This window comes from Megalopta genalis, chromosome 13 (genome assembly GCF_051020955.1).
Source record: "Megalopta genalis isolate 19385.01 chromosome 13, iyMegGena1_principal, whole genome shotgun sequence".
Lineage (NCBI taxonomy): Eukaryota > Metazoa > Arthropoda > Insecta > Hymenoptera > Halictidae > Megalopta > Megalopta genalis.
Window position 1 is genome coordinate 5097968 of NC_135025.1, and position 12439 is coordinate 5110406.

At 47.6% G+C, this 12439-nt stretch overlaps 1 protein-coding gene across 8 annotated transcripts in view; it reads right to left on the reverse strand.

Moving 5' to 3' along the window:
• The window catches only part of tgo (Aryl hydrocarbon receptor nuclear translocator homolog tgo), a 43951-nt gene extending 32220 nt beyond the window's left edge, over positions 1-11731 (reverse strand). For 6 of the 8 annotated variants that reach the window (XM_033477277.2, XM_033477275.2, XM_033477272.2 and 3 more), the window contains exon 1: positions 6940-8938. In XM_033477277.2, the coding sequence (XP_033333168.2) occupies positions 6940-7181 (242 nt within the window). In that variant the 5' untranslated portion in view covers positions 7182-8938. Of the gene's footprint in view, positions 1-6939; positions 8940-10806; positions 10868-11478 lie in introns of those variants that run through there. The other 2 variants (XM_033477278.2, XM_033477273.2) reach the window with 2 other exon arrangements.
• Positions 11732-12439: the final 708 nt, after the last annotated feature.

The following is a 12439-nucleotide window of genomic DNA, read 5'->3' on the forward strand; positions in this document are numbered from 1 at the left end:
TCTTCCCAAATTATCCATTTTTGTCGGCAATCTGAGCGTCAGTAAGGGAGACATTACTGTATTTGCATCGATCTACACAGTACAGTAATGTCTCCCTTACTGACGCTCAGATTGTCCACTAAAACGGACGATTTGGGAAGAGGAGATACGATTGTTCGAGCCTTGCGGCTCGTTTTTACAATTCTGGACAATTTATAACTACAAAAATAAACCGCTCTTCGGCGCTTTTCGATCCTGTTTTTTCAGAACCATCTGGTACGCAAACGGTTAATGAAAAATCGTCGAAGCAACAGGGGGGGCCGACGATCCTCGGTAAGAAAGCACATGTATTTCGGACATGCGCGCCGATCAATGGATCCGTGGTATCACGCGTGCCCGGGAATATTACGCGACGTAACGATCTGGTAACCGGCCGCGTAAATTCGCGAACCGCCGCAAATCTCTGGTACGTGACGAATTCCGCGACGAGTGGGTTTTGTTTGGTGCCCGGCACGTTCGATGCACGTGGCCGAGCGTACTACGTTAAGCTCGCCGGCATTAGGCGGGACACCTCGCGGCTGCGATCGTCGCGATCCTACGGAAAACAATTCCCATTTCCCGCGCTGCCCGCCGCGGAATCCGTTTTTCCCTATTTCGTCCCTGTGTCGCGGCTTCTTCGCACCCTCCTCCCCGCCCGCCCCCTTCGAAACGATCTCGCGCCGCGAATTTTTCATTTCCACGCTTGTCTCACCGATTATATTATAATACAATATATGATAATATGTGTGATAATATAATAATAATAGTATCTTATATATTTTAATGTAAAATATAATATAATATAATAATAATAGTATCTTATATATTGTAATGTAAAATATAATATAATATAATATAATATATATTATTATATTATATATTATTTCGGGGATTTTGTTAAAGAATTTCCCCCGTTATAAAAATCAAACAAATTATTTTTATTATTATTATATTATTATTATCATCACTGTGTTGATTTTTTCTAGAAAAATTAAAAGAGCATTTGGCCCGTTGATGCTAAATAAATAGGTAAATAATAAACAGATAGATAAATAGATAGCTAGATAAATATATGGATAAATAAATAAGTAAATAGATAACTAGATAAATAAATAAATAGATCAATAAATAGATAAATAACTAGATAGATAAATAAATAAGTAAGTAAATAAATAAATAGGTTTCTAAGCAGAAGAATTAATCGACAGAGCCGGCCAGCCATTAAAACGGCCGCTAACGAGGCGAGAAAAGGAAATAGCGAAGCCCGTAAAAGTCGAATAAGAGCGATCGCAGTTCGAAGACGGTGCAACTCTCGTAAAAACAACAAGTCGAACCGCTAATCCAAGATTCGTCGGGACCCTGCGTCGACCGGGAACGGCAAGAATGTCCCGAAGTCGACGAACAAGAGGAGAGATGAAGAGAGAGAGACAGAGAAAGAGCCAATGGAGCGTGAGACTTCGGGCTTCGGGATTCGACGAAAGTGAGAATAAACCGGCGAAGATAATGGCCGAACAAAAGAAAAGCCCGTGAAGAGAGACTCGAATAGAGCTCCGCTGACTTTCACAGGGGGGATTCGTCTCTGCCGCACCGCCTGGGACGAGGCTTCGTTCCTCCGATAGATCGAGTTTTTTACGCGCTCGTTCAGCCCCCGGGGGCCATTTTCGCGGACAACCAATTTTTACGGTCCGCGAAACCCATTTTCTGTTCCGCGAGGCAAATTCTTCGTTAGTCATACATTTATTTTTATCCTCGAACGGCGTTGTCTTGCTCGTTGTTTGTTCTTTGTATTGGGCAGGGGTGGTCAAAGCGGCGACCGCGTTAATTATTTCTAGTTTTGGTCGCGCCTGTCTAATATTATTATTATTATTATTATTATTACTATTACTATTATTATTATTATTATCATTATCAGCATTATTCCTATTATTATTATCATTATCAGCATTATTGCTATTATTATTATTATTATTATCGTTAGCATTATCAGCATATTATTGCTATTATTATTATTATTATTATTACCACCATTATCAGCTTTATTGCTATTATTATTATTATTATCAGCATTATTACTATTACTATTATTATTATTATCATTATCAGCATTATTACCATTATTATTATTATTTCAAATTGAAGCTTACTTTTGCCCTTAAATTACTATTTTTTTTATGATCATTTACGACTCCCGCACCGCCTACAATTTAAAAAAAGATATGCAGTTCGCCACGCAACGATGAAAAGTTTGGCCACCCCTGGCACAGAGCGGCTGACGCAACGATATCGGGACAACTAGACCGTGTAAAATTAAAAAGTCTCGCACTTTCCTCGTCAAGTCGAAAAGAAACTCGGGCTTGAACGTTCTCGGAACGAGGCCCCGCAAAAAGAACAAAATCCGGTGTTTCGCCGTTCCTGAAATATTTTCGTGCGCGACGACGACGACGACGACGACGACGATGTGTGCCACGGCGATAAACATTACGTACCCCTGGGCCTCGAAGTATGAGGAAGTCGCGTGCACATACATACATACATGCGTGCATACATACGTGCATACAGATGTCGCGGCGCCCGTACGTTTTGCAGTCGTTTCGTATATGCAATGAAGTCGGGCCGCCGCGCGCTCGGTTACGCAAGGCATTGTACAATAATGAAGCAATTTACTTCCGCCGAAACGTGACATTATTTTATAATCCGCGGCGTCGACGTGTTTGCGTTCCGCGGATAAAAAAGTTGTCGATCTTGTAACAACAAGGGGGCGACCCCCGTCGTTCCTCCGCGTTCGCGGATACGGCGATCGCTCGGATAACGAAATCTCTTGCCACGCGTCGAAGAATTCTATTAAGCTCGGTGCATACGAAATGTCGGATTTTCTTTGCACGCGGACGTTCGTCTTCCTGTTCTCGTTGTGCTTTTGTTTCTGGCGTAACCTCGTTTATACAGTGTAATGTCTCTCTAACTGACGCTCGGATTGTCCACGAAAATGGACAATTTGGGAAGGGGAGACGCGATTATTCGAGCCTTGCAGCTCGTTTTTTATAATTACCGATTCTCAACAACTATAAAGAACGAGCTACAAGGCTCGAACAATCGTATCTCCTCTTCCCAAATTGTCCATTTTTGTGGACAATCCGAGCGTCAGTTAGGGAGACATTACTGTAGTCGCACCGTCCATTGCCGGAGTCGCGTTTCAACGAAGAAGATTTCCTCGAAAGTGTTCCGTTTTGTTATTCGTCTTGGATTTCGCGAGGACACGAATTCCACCGATATTCGTGTAACTATTTTAGACGAGTATGAACTCGGTAACAATGCTGCGAAAGGCTGCGCGCGATACAAACCAGGCGTTCGGGGGGAATACTGTTAACAATCGAGAAGCGCGGCGTCGGTTCGAAAACTTTTGGTCCGCTGATTTTTCCCTAGAAAATGAACTGCGTGGAAGGCCCGAAACGTCCGCGAAAAACGATGCTCCGAAAGCGTCGGTGGAAACGAATGCGACCGGAGTAATTCGCTGCTCGTTCCTTCGAACCGCGGAGACGATTACAGCCGAACAGCGACGCCGGTGCATCGATGAAACGCGTGAAAAATTGAAAATTGTACGACCGTCGCTTGTTGATCGGCGCGGCCCGATACTTCTCCGCGACAATAAATTAAAAACGAATATATGAAAATGAAATGAAAATTAAAATATGAAATTCTGCGGCGACCAGCTTGTTCGCCGGATCTTTCGCCGAGCGACTTTCATTCTTTTTAAACGTTTAGAACAGTTCTCACGGGCTAGACGGTACGAAAACGTTAAAATCTCGTTAAGAAAAGTATATCGAAGCAGATGGAGCATATTTCGATCGAATAAACAGCTTTCGCAGAAAGATACGCAGTTCTATGTATTCGCTTAAAAATCCGACATTTCAGCAACCAAATGTTTATACGCTTCGCCGTGAAAATTCGCTTCGGAGTCACGCGTATCGCAAGTTGCATTTTTCATGCCCGTTTCAGGGACCTCCGCAGATAACGCCGAAGACGTTAAAACACCCCCTTTGCGGGGGGACTCGAAGAATATCGGGGATCCGGACACGAACCGGTCCCGAAACCGTTTCGATTTCGAACGCGTTTCAGGAAGTCTGAATTCTGTTAAGTCTGTGTCAAGGTTCTGTCAAGGTTCTAACAAGGTTCTGTCAAGGTTCTATCAAGGTTCTCGGATCGGAAAAACGGAGGACGAGGAAAACGCGACCGAATTTTCCGCGACGCGGCGAGAAACGGCGCCGCGTTTCCCCGCAGAAATTCCCCGAGTTTCCCGTCCCCGCGGCGACGCTCGAAGCGCAATTTTTACGAGAGCTCGTCGCGCGTTTTTTACGCGGAACACGACCAGATAATCGAGCTATCTCGATTCACCGGTAACCGTCGCCGTTCCCGTTTCCCGGCGAATCGCGGATCGGCCGCGAATCGCGCGACCAAATTATGACCGATACACGTCGAGAATGTTTTCACGCTGATAAAACGGTACGTGATAAATTTCATGGAGAACTTGACATTCGTGGCCGCGCGAACGATATCAAAGTTCGACGTAGCCGTTGAAAAATGCTGCGACGTGCGCGATCCACGTTCTTATCTTCGATTATCTATGCCGGATCGGCGAACCCGACGGCGCCCGTGTCGATCTGTCCCCGGGTCGATTTGAATCTCTCTCTCTCTCTCTCTCCTTCTGGGAAACACGATTTTCTTCGATTACTTTCCGCGTTCCGCCGAACGACGATTTTTGTTCCGTTAACGTCGCGTCACGTGCCGTTCGGCGACGTTACGCGATCTGAATGACATCGTGCGATCTAAATGACATTACGCGATCCTAAAATATATTACGCGATCCTAAATAACATAACGTTGCTCCCATAAAACCGTATTTCGTTTCCTGCGTCATTGTCATTTGTCAGTTTCACACGTTGCGCGAACGTTGCCTCGAATCGCGCGCGTTTAGACGACGAAAGCGACGCGTTCGCGACCGGATTTGCGATGCAAAAATAACCTTGTTGTTGTTGCCGTTGTTGTTGCGTGATTGAATATGTCTGTCGCGCGAACCGAGGGCCTTGAAGAAGCGAGCGTATCGTTTAAAGCGCGGCGCGACGGCCGCGAAGTCCGCGGGAAAGAAGAGCATAAATTGATTAGCGGGAGAACGAGGTTACGCTTTCGACGGCACTTCGAATATAAAGAAATTTGATTAATAAAAAATCACTTTGTGACGCGGCGCAGCAGTTCTTAACGGCGCCTCGGAGTCGCAGCTCGAGTGCAAAGGGTTCGAATAACCCCTTGAACCTCGACGAAAATGTTGCCGAAGGAGCTTCGCGAGCATCGGTCCCCTTTGAACGCGCGAGGAAAGCTCGTTAAAGCTCAGCCCCCTAATCACCGCAGTTAAACAATTATCCACGAATGTGCAATTTTCAACATTTTTCGACACTTTTTCAACATTTTCTCTTCTAAAAATCGCGGCCTCGAAATAAAATACAGCCACTAAAACAGCGGGAACGTATCAGGTGCTCCACGAAAGTACCCAAGAATTCCCGCCATTTTGTTTCAAATCGTTGTAAACTTCAGGCTGAAACTAACAACCTCGACACAATTTAATTTTGTTCGTATTTTTGAATCGCGGCGAGTAATGGATCGAGAAACGAGTTGATCGGATTCGCGTCGCAGCGCGCGAGGATCTCTCGTGCACGGAGATCCGCTCGCGGATCGAGCGATCCGGGTTATTCAAACGACGAGCGCGAGAAACGTTCGCGGTCGATCCGGTCGGACAGACTTTTATGATAATCCGCGAATCGTTGACCCACGAGCCACGTATTGTCCAATTGCCGGGCGTAAATCGCGGCATAATGGGCCAATAGAAGAAAATCTGCTCGGCGAACCGCAGGAAGACTTTTCCGTGCTCCCCCCGCGGTCTCGCCGCGGTGCCCCAATGGTGGTCGCTATTGATTTAAGGGAATTGCGAATCCGCTCGAGAGCCGGCGTACACGCTCTCGGCTCTCTCAATTTCAATAAGCAATTGTAAGGAACGACGGTCACGACTGCCGGGACTAAACCAGACCGAACACGGTTGTGCCCGGCGTAATGCGCTCCGGCTTCTTTTCTGCTTTCCTTCATTCCTCTCCCCCCCACCCGTCGTCGTTAACCATGCAGCCCAGGGTCATTTACAATTTAGAAATCCCGTTGCGGCCGCCCACCCGCTACGATCGAGATACCGGAAAACGGCGGAGCTTGATCCGTTTACGCGGATTTTAATTGAAAGAAGAGCGAACGGGACATTTGCGAGAGAGAGAGAGAAACGGCGCGATGAGAATAATCATCGCGTTCCTCGCGTCCCGTTTCGAGGGACGCTCCGCGAGTTCCGCGATCCGTTTTCCGCGTCGCGATCACGCGCCGCGCCGATAACTTCGTTCTATAAACAAAGGAGAGCCGTCCCGCGCCTCGTCCGAGAGTCCACGCCACGGAAAACGATGACAAACCGACTGAATCACGGCCACAGATTCGCGCGGTTTGCCGCGCGACACGATCGGAGGCGCCCGAACGGAGACAAAGTAGACGCTCGATAACTGTCCGCGGGGACCGCCCCCGGCCGCGCGGGCGAACGAGCGACGCGGGAAGTGGGAGGAGCGAGCGCGCGATTGGTCGGCGGATGGCTCGCCGACTGCCGGAGGCGCCCGAGCGAGCGGGCGGGAGCCCGAGCAGCGAGCGCTTATCGAACAGCCGCCGAAAATCTCTCTTCCGCGGCGCTGTTCCAGCATCGGGCCCCCGTCTCGCGACCGCAGGACCCCGTTGTTCGACCAGTTTCCACGTAGGGTCAAAAAACGGCTCGGAAAGCCGTCGATCTCGCGGCGTCGGAGCAACAAGTCTCCCGGCCGAAAGAGAAAAGAAGGAAGCTCGCGGATGATTTACCTCCGTCTCTTGGACTGCTGCGCGTCCGCGTGGGCCTGCTGCATGTGATGGGGCGATAGGGTGGGCCCGTAAGACAGGAGCTGAGTGCCGGCGGTGGGGCAGCTCGGCGGAGGCGGCGGGGGCGGCGGGGCCAATTGGTAGCCCACCGAGGAAGCGGAGGGTATGTAGTGCGAGGGGCCCGCGCCTGGGCCCGGGCCCAAACCGACCCCGTAGCCCCCGCTCCCCGCGCCACCCCCGTACATACCGCTGCCGCCGGGGTACTCTATTTTGCCGAGCTCGCGGACCCCGCTGCTGAACCCCCTGGTTATCGATCCCCGAGCCCCCTGCGTCCGGTCGCCTGCCCGGCTATCTCTTCATCTTCGCCCGCGCCCGGCAACAATGAAAATGTCCTCCGCGGGCCCCGGGGATCCTCGCGGCACCGACACTTTCGCGGCGGGCCCGCCGCTTCCCATAAAACCCGAACCTCCTCGAACCTTCGAAACCCTCGAAACTCTTCGTCACTATCACTCGAACAACGTAACCCGCGGCGTCCTCGAACGATTCCCGCCGGCGATGAAGAGGTCCTAGGACACTTGTTGATCCAAGAGCAGTCCCGACGGTTCGCTTTTACGTCCCGCGGCAGCTCCGCGGGGCCAGTTCGTGTTCCCCGCGAGGAACAAGTGTCCCGATCCCCGGCTATCGGCGGATCTCGGGGCCCCGAGATGAGACGATTGCGGCGGAAACGGCCGATCCGATCGGCTCCGGCGGAGTTTCGGGGCCTAGAGACCCGATTCCGCGAAGTTCCGCCGGCGTGCCTCTCGGCGATGAGACTTTTATCGCCCGGCGACGAGACTTTCTTCGTCCGAATCGCCGAGCACTCTGCTCCCGGGATATCTCGCCTTCGCTCCCAGGATATCTGCAAGTTCTAACAAGTTCTACGAGCCATTTAAGCGTTCGCCGTGCTCGCGGCCAGTCCGCGCGCCGCGTCATCCAATTTGCCGGCACATCCAGAGAGCTGGTTTTAGCGGCGGAAAGAGGGCCGCGGAAGTTCGGCGAACACCGTCGAACACCACGAACAGACCCGACGAGTCGTCCCTTTTGAAATCAGCGATCCCCTTATTGGAATCCTGGAACCGTTCGTTCACCCGGGACTATCTCGTCATCTCGTTACCGGGCTCCGCGCCGAGATCTATGCCCGATGAATCTCTGATACTTCGCACTCTTCTCTCCCCACGTTTCTTTCCCTCGCGCCGGAATATTCCAGACCCGTTTGCTCGTCGGTGAAATTTTCCCGCGGCTGCGGGGAGTACCCCGAGAGGAACCTCCGGGGCGATCTTCTCCGGCCGTTTCCGGCGGTTCTCTCTTCACTGCACTAGGACGAAGATCGGCGATTCGGCGGCCACGATTTCGGGAGGCGATTCGTCGGCGGGGCGAGCGGAGGCCCAGCGAAACATCCGGAAGAGGCCGCGGACGGACGGGCGTTGCGCGTTTCGGTGCCGTTTTCGAAAGCGTTCGGGGACACACTGTGGGCCGCTTTCACGCCGGCCAGCCGGGACTAATGAGACCGCAAGACTAATCCGAACGATTGACACTCGCTGCGCCGGCGACGGTTTTCACTAACGGGCCCGTCTCGATCGCCGGCGTCGGTCGCGCACCAGTGTTCAGGGATCATCGATCCCCCCCTTTCCCCCGCGCGGCGGATCCCTCGGATCGATCCCGTGGTCGTCGTCGATGGGTCCTAGAGGAGCCTGTCCGCGCTCCCGGACCGACGTCCGCGAAATCGGGACCGAGCGGTCCGAGCCGATTTCATTTTCCCGATCGGTCCCCCGCCGCCTCCGCGATTAATCGGCTCGCCGTGGTTGCCGTGGTTACCGGGGAGAAACTCGAGGACCGACGACGCTTCGTGGATCGCGCGATCGAACGTGGTCACGGAATCGTCGGAAACGTACGGACGCGGAAGCACGTTCCTCGGACGGATGGGTCGCCGACTAGTCACCACCCACAACTCGCCAGTGACTGATTCCACCATAGCCGCATAATGTGCCGCCGTGCTATACCCCGCTAAGGACTATCACTTCTCCCACCAGAGAGCCACCAGAACAGCCACCGTGTAAAGCATGACTTTTAACTCGGGATGCATCGTCCTCGTTCTGCACGCTATGCGCCCACGAGGAGGACGAGCATGCGAGACCGCCGCGGCCCGCTCGAACCACGGGAAACCTTTTCCCGAAAATTTACCGCGACCTAGTCCTAGATCCTTCCGGGATCGTTTCAGGGAATATTTATACACCTTCGCGTCGTTTGCCGCGTCTCCGAGAAGGCTTTCTAACTTGGAATTTTCCGTGGAAACGAGTCGTGGAACGACGAACCGAGGTTTGTTTTAAAGCTCGAAGCTTCCACTTTCGTTTACGCGTTGTTCATTATTCTTTTGCGTGGTTTTTTTTTGGTAATACAACGGCTGGGAGACTGGAGACGCGCGTTTTCGTGTGAACGTTGCTGATTGAAACGGCTGTGAACGCGTTGGGAATTTTGTTTTGTGGATCATTCTTTTTGTCTTTGCGACGAAATCTTAAACGTTGGTGGGGGGTTCGTTTTCGGGTAATTTGTTGAACCTTTAATGTTTTTTTACTGTTTTTGGAGACGTTGCTATTTTTTAGCTATTTTAGGTAATGAGAAGTTGAGAGATTTTGAGGGCAGAGTTTTCATTTTTGCGAGGGAAACGCCGCCGTGGAACAGATAGAATCGACGAGTGCAAGAAGAATTGTTTTAAAAGCCAAATGGCCTGAACGGCAAAAGTATGTGTCGCTCGCGATAACGAAATGTTTCTTGCGTGATGTCGCAACCGCCAAAGCGAAAGAACATTAACGGCCCAGAAATTGGCTATCGCTGTGCTGGACTGAACCTATTAATTGCCCGAGACCTCGTGGACTAACTATTTTTAGTTTTGTTCAGGACGAACTTTTATTTTATTTTTATTTCAGTTTTCTTCGGAAAGAACTTTTATTATCGTTTTGTTCAACAACTGTCTCGGTTTATTAATTGTTTTAAATGTTCTATTCGCTATTTACTTGATTAATATTTTCAGTAAAACATCCACGTATACAGGGTGTCTCAGTATCGGTCGTGAAACCGAGGAGGGGGTGAGTCTATGTAAACAAATAAATTGAAAATGAAGAACAAAATTGTTTTTTGTTGAGGCATCGTTGTCACGAAAATTTTCAACAATTTTTACGTTAATAAAATAAGCTAGTAACTAAATTACATTGTTTTCATTCAAATCCACTCGAAATCCATAGTCAGAAATGAGTAACACAGCACGTTGTGTTGATACTAACGATATTAATGATATTTATAATTGATTTTGTAGACGACGAAACCTCGAATGAAAAAATTGCATTCCTTATTTTCGATTTGTTTTTCCATGTAGAATCAAGCCATTCTCTATTGGACCACCAAAGCTGGGACACCCTGTACGTATGTTGTTCTTTCTATAAATTGTACTAGTAATAAATTTCCAATGAATTTATTACCCTATTTAACCTGGCAGTACACATATGTACTTCTGAAACAAAAATATCCACGTGGGATACTCATTGAATCCCAGTAAAAAGTAACAGTTATTCATAATAATATATGAATATTTGCACATATTTTATGTCTCTTTATTAAAATTAGTATAATGTAATTAATATAACATAAATAGAAGAAGGAGATAAGGCTTCCTAATGATCGGGGTCCAATGAATCCCATATGCGTACTGCTCGGTTGATAGGAGCTATTTAATTGTCTTGAAATTTATTTGGATAATATTCATTTTCAAGACTATAGTTTAAACAAGACATGCAATAACATATGCAATGATGAACAAAAAAGGACAGTAGGACTTACCCGATATGCGCCATGCCAGCACTGCGCTTCTGCGTCATTTTACTCGGGTCGTTCCCTGCAACTACAAAAACAATAGTCAATTCTGGATTCGTACAAAAACTATTGCAATCTTGAAAAACATTCCCACAATTAACTGCACAATTGATTCTACCCGTTAGCCCATTAAATGAACACGTCTACTTCTAATGTTGATTCTTTTATATTATGTGTAAAATTTAGAAAGCATTCATCCAATATAAATGAAATATCCAATATTACTCCAATTATAAAATTTCCCACAGACAAATCTATGTATATGTTCTGCGTAGATTAATATGTTAAATTCCTACATAATTAATACTACCTCACACATCAAATTTGTCTATATATAAGGTCAAATATACGTGCTACAGAACAGATAAAAATAGATTGGTTTGCGCAATGAGTCCAGCGAACAATTTACAGAGAGTTTGAATAATAAATTACTTTTGGAAAAGTGTCCCACTTAAAAAGAAGCATCAATACCGAGTGCCTTCGCGAAATTAAATTGAAAACCCGTCGATATTATCGGAGGAATACCGATCGATTGGTAGAAGATGGTTTCATTGAAAAGTTCCCGGATACAATTCCCCCGTGTAATTAATTGACTCCGTCAGGAAAACGCTTTCAATGTCAAACAGGTTCGATATTTACCTAATCGAACAGGTTCGATCGTAGATACAGTGAACATTCAGGTAGAATTTGTTCGTCACACTGTTAACACAGAAAAATGAACCAAACGACCAGTCGGGTTTTCACGCGAACTCTTCGCGGCTGGTGCACCTCGTTAACATCAAAACTGGGTGTTTACACTCGGCAGTCGCGCCATTTTGGAGTTTTTACTCGAGATTCTATTTTTCCTCGAGCACGGGAGCCGAAATCGCCGCGAACAGGCAGCCCTCTGCCGAGCGAACGTCTGAAACAAATCGAGAGGCAAACACAGAGTGTACGAAAAATCCGCAGTCGCTTCCACAAAACAAACGTCCACTCTATTTCTACGAATTACCGCATTATCAAATTAATTCGGTGGAAAACGTTCGATCGAGATAAATTAGTTCGATGCGTTACGAAATTATTCGAAGTTTTGATTCGCGCGAAAACAGGGAATGAGAAATGTTTGAACACCCTCTATACAAATCAAGTATGTACCAATATTTAATGCATATGCGAAAGATTATCAAATGGAATTTCTAATTACGGTATTATCAAATTTCGTAACTGTTCCCGTGGAATACTATATTTTCGACTAGGTTAAAAAATGAAGCGATCATTTCTATGGAACGTTTCATGTACGACAATTATAGTTCTCGGAAACGAGTAATCGAGAAGAACAATTAAATCTATTAATTCGTATTGTGACCGAGTTAATTGAAACGACGATTAATTGGTAAATGTAATTTTAAACGTTAATTACCGAAAGATTATATGAGATTAAAGAGGTGTCGGTGGCGCCATCTGGGAACATTTTTATTGTGTCATCGAGTATGCAACTGCAACGTAGATTGAAAAATCCTCCTAGAAATTCGTTCATGAAAACTGCTGACTTTTTTCATAGATATCCATTTCACAGATCAATCATCGCTCCTAATCATCGTAATTGTTCCATTTCGCTGAG